The sequence below is a fragment of the Seriola lalandi genome, unplaced genomic scaffold (genome assembly GCF_002814215.2).
Source record: "Seriola lalandi dorsalis isolate HSWRI2012SDOR001 ecotype SW California unplaced genomic scaffold, Sedor1 jcf7180002054606, whole genome shotgun sequence".
Classification (NCBI taxonomy): domain Eukaryota; kingdom Metazoa; phylum Chordata; class Actinopteri; order Carangiformes; family Carangidae; genus Seriola; species Seriola lalandi.
In genome coordinates, this window is record NW_019525159.1 from 833,036 (window position 1) to 839,689 (window position 6,654).

A 6,654-nucleotide genomic window follows, 5' to 3' on the forward strand; every position below is an offset into this window, starting at 1 on the left:
CTTACAGTGTATTTTTTAACATTGGTATTGATATGTACTTTTTCCCCCACAGCAGCTAATGAGTAGGCTAATGCTAATGTAGCTTTGTCCATCCAGGTGATGACCATGCCTGCAGGTGACCCTCCCGAAATAATTAAGTAAAAGTCACCTGTTATTCCCACGTCCCTCACCCACATTTCACAGGAGCAGCAGCAGTACGGATAGGTACCGTTGCTATGAATACAAACAAACCTCTTTCTCTCTCTCTCCCTCTCTCTCTCTCTGTCTTTGTCGATCTCGCTCTCCCTGTCTTCTTTCCCCTGCTCACCCTCCCCCCACGTGATGTTTTCCGCGTTGTTGCCGAGCAACGATGAGGGTGTGTCCAAGTAATTTAAGGATACCTCTCACGCGGTTTTCTCAGTTCAGCTGCCGGTCCCTGCATGGCAACAGGCGCGAGGGATTCCCCCAGTCCGTCGCCTCTCTGCCTTCCCGTTTAAAAAAAATCCTTGCTTTAGCGTTAAAAAGTCTGTCTGTCTGCCTGGCTGCTTCCACCCGGCGCGCCCAACGGCGGCAACATGTCCTGGAACCTAGTATAACGCGAGACGCGGAGCAGAAACTTTAAGCCGGGGGATATTTACCACCAAAAAAAAAAAAAACCCAGTGCAGTCACACCGACGAGCAGCCGACAGGACTCCACATCCAGATTCTCACTGATGAGGTGTGGACCTTGACAAACTTTTAATAACAACATTTGACTGGTGAACATCTACTCGTGGACTACAACGAGCTGCGCTCGCTGTTCCAGGATCACTCCACGAGGATTTACGATATTTTCTGTTTAATTTCAGGCAGCCTCCAAATGACGTCGAGATGGCTTTAGGTGGGACGCTTCTGCCATCCATATCTACGTTTGCCAGCGGCCCCACTGTCAAGAGCAAATCCATAGGAAGTGCCAATTTAGTGAGTAGCCTGCAGTCACTTCTTATTTCATGCCAAACAGCAGTGGGCTTCAAGGAGATGTGTGGAGGGGGATATGTACGTAGCCTGTGCAGTTCATTCACAGTGTAGCTGTTTTCCGATGTGTCGCTCCCGTGTTATTATGTGCAGTCAGGGCTTGACACCACGCTGTACTGGGGCGTGAACCAGTTTGCACAGGTTAGTCCAGTAGGTTTTTAAACTCCACAGAAAACACCCTGATGCCCAATCAGAATAAGTGGTTTGCTGTTATGAAAGGCTGTTCAATAGGCTCCACATGGATCGCAAGAGTGGCACCCTGAGCCTGATCATTTTCTACATGGCTCACTGTTTATTCATCAAAGACAAGTGTTACTTACCTACTGTATGCCACTCCTAGTGCTTTCCAGTGCAGTTTCATGATGAATACAAATCTGAAATGAAGACAAATCAGTATTCTAGGAAGGGCTCGGTGCCAAGGACACTTGCTACACTAGACTTAGCTCTGTAGCTGAGCTGTCACACTCTGCATTATAGAGCCAGGTCCCTTTCTGCTTGAAGCATTAACTTATACTTTTCTCTCATGTCCTTCTCTATTAAAAACAAGCACTATTTTCTAAGTAGGACAAGTGTGATTTTCTGGACTACTGTCAGTATCTTATAAACAGTAACATGACGTAAACACACAGCTTATGCTTGTACAGTCATTAATGCCTCTGTAACTTTCCTCTAGAGATGGAAGGAGGAGTTGTCCCATCTTAAGAGATCCAGTGTGCCAACCGGAAGCAACTGCCCTGACCCAGACCATCCCACTGCCACCAGCACAACAAGCCCCAGCATGTCCAAGAAAGACGCAGAGCCAGACCTGGACTTGGACTACGACTTTATTCTGTCCAACTCGATTCTTCAGCAGCAGCAGCAGCAGCAACAACAGCAGCAACAGGAGGAGGCCATGGCATGCACCTCTGGCCAGGCCTTGTCTCCTTCCCCAGGCTCTTTCTCCTCATCTTACCCTCTCCCCTCCCCTCAGGGCACTGCCAGTGAGCTGCTCTACACCATTCCAGATATAAGTGACGTTTCGCCCTCTGGAGGTTTTGTGGCAGAGCTCATGAGACCCGAGTTGGACCCGGCATACCTCCACCCCACCAGCCTCCATGGCAAGTTCGTGGTCAAGACAACAATGGACATGGGAGAATACAGCCAAGGCGTGAACGTCAGCAAAGCCTGCGTTAATGCTGTGTCAGACCCAGCTCCTTCACGTGCCTCACCGTCCTTTACATGCCACAGGATAAAGCAGGAGAACCCCGGTAATTGCACCATCTCACAGCCTATGGACCTACACTTGTCAGGGGTAAACTCCCAGGGCCGGGGGAGCCAGCAGCAGCGCCCCGGCCACTTGGATCTACATGGGTTCCCTGGCGGAGGGCGGTCTATGACAGGCAGCAGGTTATCCTCATCCTCTTCCCTCTCCCCAGACCATCCGCTGGGCCGGGAGCACCAGGTGTTGGGGCATCCCCACTCTCAGATCCCTCTACCTCCCCAGGGATACCACCATAACTCCCCGCAGGGCTACACCTCCTACCCTCAGCCATCCTCCATGCAGTACCAAGGTTAGAGCACATTTCTTTATATACTTTATATACTTTTCTTGTAATCTCTCTGGCTACTGAATTCAGTAACTTAAATGTGAGTGTGATAGACTAGACTAGATATCATATTAGAAAACAGGAATATAAAATCAAACTCGAAATCTTATACCACCTGAAGGGCTTTAATTATATCTCATACCATGAAACCAGCGATTCATAAGGTTTAAATGCTAGATCCCATGGCACACAACAGATATTGTGTTGTTTTCATTAGATCAGCGTTGTCTTGTTCTTATTGGTTGTGCCACTTTGCGCCTTTTTACACTGAAGTACTATTAAGTCTTTTGAAATACTGGCTGTTTTACAAGCTGTTTGTGTTGTTCAAAAAAGGCTGACGTTTTCTAGGGCATCTTAAAGTTTACAGCAGAAAAAAACATTTTTAAATGATAAGGAACACACTGTAATTTAAGTGTCTGATGCAAGCCAAAAAGCACAGTATGTAACCGTATTGCACTGTGTGATCTCTGACATATTTATACACTGAAAATGTTCTCTATACGTATGATGTAGTGTAGTGATGTTGACCACGGCCCTTTGACCCCACAGAGCCCCTCATGATCTCCAGTGGCGACTGCTTGCCAGAGGAACCAAAGCCTAAACGCGGTAGGCGCTCCTGGCCGAGGAAGAGAGTCGCCACACACACGTGCGACTATGTTGGCTGTGGGAAAACTTACACAAAGAGCTCCCATCTCAAAGCCCATCACCGCACACACACAGGTATGTAACTGTATGATAATGTTCCGTCATCCATTGTTTTGTTTTTTTCGTGCCGTTTGTATCCGTCACACTTTCATACTCTTTTCATTGTTCAAAGCTAGATAACAAAACAACCACGTCTGTTGCACATTGGGTACAAACACACTGAATTATTGAGTCATGAATGGGGGTGAGGGGAGTTGTTTAGCAGGTGCAGTGAAACAGGTTGATACTGATCCCTGTGCCAAATGCAAACTCCGGCCTGATTAGCTTGGCCTTTATACAGTAGCTGCAGGACAGGATGGACCTCTTTTCTCCTGGAGGTGGGGAAGGTTGGGCCAGTTTAACCTCAGGGCCAGCACTAACTGCTCCATGTGTGTATTGTGTTTCCATCAAAGGGGAGAAGCCATACCACTGCGACTGGGAGGGCTGTGGTTGGAAGTTTGCACGTTCGGACGAGCTTACACGCCACTACAGGAAACACACAGGCCACCGGCCATTTCAGTGTCAGAAATGCGACCGGGCCTTCTCAAGGTCAGACCACCTTGCTCTCCATATGAAGAGACACTTATGAGACTTGGTTAGAGGACCAGACTGGATGGCGATGGATAAAGGCTCCTGAAATAAAAAAGAAATGTTAGCACAACCCTGAACAAACTTGTGACCTACACTTTTTAAAACCATAATTTGCCTTCAAGCCGTTGTCAAGCAACAAGACAAGCTGTGGTGTTCACGGCAAAAAGAGCATTACTCCCCCAAGAGCCCAGAATTTCTCTCAAGACTGATCCCATCTTTGCACATTGTGCAGGTGACTCGACGAGACCTCTCTGTCAGGGTTGTAAACCTTTATGAAAGGGACCAAACTGGAATGTGTCTTATTTAACCGACAAAACTTGGAGGACCAGGTGCCAACAACTTTTAACTGGAAATGTATTTTTGTCAGGGAAGCCAGGAGCAACAGACAAACATCTCCAGAGGCCTTCTACCAGCAACATGCCATTATAGGCTCTGTTAACAACTACACACTGTTCAAAATACTGTATTAATAAATACATCTATATTTATGTACACCTTTCACCTGCAATGCCATTAATTTCAGGTACAATGTTAATTTATACAGAATGGTGCTTAGTGACTCTGAAGAAGGTTGTTCTTGTTTTTTTTAAGAAAAGGTACCAAAGATTAAGGAAAAGATACAAATGGGTGAAAACTATGGAAAAGTGCCATATGGTTGTTTGTGTGTTTCTTGGAAACCTCTTCCACAATCGGACTTAAATCAGGTGAACACTTCACTTTTGAAACGGTGATGGCAATCTTCAATGCACTGCAGTTGCAAAGTGCAATAATTTATATGAGACATTCATATTTTTGTATGGAATGAGTAACTCTGAACAAAGATGTTTTGTTTATAGCCTAAATATGTAATATAATCTTGAGTTTTGTACATTTGTAAATAAAATTGCTTTGTTATTGTTTTGTATTTTCCAGTATAATAAAATAAAATGTATTTGAAATAAGAAAACCATGCTGATACTTATACTCTATCTACACTATTATCGTTCACTTTATTGAAAGCAAAGCAAAGTAGACATTTCTTGCATAAAAATGACATGCATGTTAAGTGAAGTTTTCTTGAAAATCATTAGTTATATTAATTGTAGATTTCCATGGGAGTGTAATGGAGAAGCACATTTAAATGGCAACAATAGCTCAGGCAGCTCACACACAATACCCCCCTGATAATCATGGGATTGCCACAGGCAAACTAACACAATGTTGCTGTTAAAAAGATTTTCAAAAAATACACTCCTACAATGTCCTGTTTCCATGGGGTTCTCTTTCCACCTGTCAGCTTAAAGAATGGGGAGGACAACTGAGTTACTGGCTGACATTCAAGGGTGACACCAAATCTGACCGCCACTATGTGATGGAGCTCTCAGATGTACAACATGAATGAAACCTATGAAGATGCTAAAGTAAGATAGTGTCATATGTTTCTGCTATAAGATTATTATGATTATGGATAATTTCTTTGCAAAGTATGTACATACTGTATCCACCAACATGCACAAAAAGTTGCACAGCAATATCAAAATACTAAAACTACATATATGAAATCCTGCTATATGCTTACTATCCACTCAACAGCAGAGATCCAACACCAAAGAAAGGCCAAAGGAATGTTGTCATTAAAGCACACTCAGCAACATTTGCATACTCTACTGGCCTCAGGACAGAAACACTTCAATATTTGCATCTTTGATTGTATCGTCATAGACTCACAAACAGTAAACAGCAAGGTTGTTCCAAATAATTGCAGTTAAATATACATTAATTAATATAAAAATGTAAAACATAATGACTGATTATTAAAAATATTGATATTCATACTGATGTTCCCAAAAAAAAAAAAAAAAAAATTGTATGAATTGCTAAGGATCAGCTATGTATTCATTGATATGAATTTCCACTATGGAGTATGGTAACATCATAACGCAGCAAAACATATGTCGTTAAATTAATCAAGAATTAAACCAGCAGAAAAATAATTATTTATTATTAATAGTAAGAAAATGTTAAATGACAAAAGAGCCCATGTTTGAAGCAAAACCAATATGTGTATCATAAATGATATGAAGTCTAACAGTTCACTTATTTCAATTATCTTTAAAGGCCAAACTGTTGTACTAGTTAATGCCAATGTTGTTAAATTGTTAGATATTGACCCAATTTGTGGTTTTCAAGTAAACATTTATTGAGACAGGCAAACAGAGCTTAGTATTGACGTTTGTGAAAACATGTTGTGGTCTATGTTGCCCCCTATAGGTTAATTCAGTTTCAAACTCCACTCATTTAAAATTCCTAAACAGAGCTGCACAGTGAAACTGCCCTGTAGGTCCTTGATAAATAATCCAATTACAAACAATCTAGGGTGAGAACAGCAAAACTTTAGGTGTGGGTCAGATGCCCAAATAAAATAAGTTACCGTCTGCACTAAAAACACTTTTTAAAGTTATTTTTTTGTCCGTTTTACACCTTTATTAGATAGCGCCATTGGAGATAGTCAGGTACTGCAGGGAGAAAGAGAAGGGGAATGACATGCAGCAAGTGGTCTGGCAATCATGTCACCCCCAAATACATTCTTTGTGAAACTCCCTGTCTTGTATTATCAATCCATCCAGCTCACTTTTTTATGTCCATTGCAACTAAAGTTGCAAGTCCAGTACACAGGATCAGTCGATAAATGTAATAAAGTGACTTTAGTGCATTTAGTGTTAGGTTCCTCTTTAAAGGCAAAGTACTTGAAGGTAAGTCACACCCTACATTCAGATATCTGCAGTCACACACAAGCAAACACATCAGAGCAGGTGCAGCC

General features: G+C 42.8%; 1 protein-coding gene across 1 annotated transcript; it reads left to right on the forward strand.

Annotated features, from left to right (window-relative positions):
• The first annotated feature begins 403 nt into the window (after positions 1–403).
• Positions 404–4,800, forward strand: klf4 (Kruppel like factor 4). The gene is made up of 5 exons (XM_023419457.2): positions 404–697; positions 828–939; positions 1,667–2,543; positions 3,129–3,299; positions 3,677–4,800. The coding sequence occupies exons 1-5, from the start codon at positions 693–695 to the stop codon at positions 3,850–3,852; spliced, it is 1,341 nt and encodes a 446-aa protein (XP_023275225.1). The 5' UTR covers positions 404–692; the 3' UTR covers positions 3,853–4,800.
• The last annotated feature ends 1,854 nt before the right edge of the window (positions 4,801–6,654 follow it).

Coding starts and splice junctions, on each gene's coding strand:
- klf4 (XM_023419457.2), top strand. Junction 2,544..3,128: donor ATCCTCCATGCAGTACCAAG/GTTAGAGCACAT, acceptor TTGACCCCACAG/AGCCCCTCATGATCTCCAGT. Junction 3,300..3,676: donor CCATCACCGCACACACACAG/GTATGTAACTGT, acceptor TTTCCATCAAAG/GGGAGAAGCCATACCACTGC.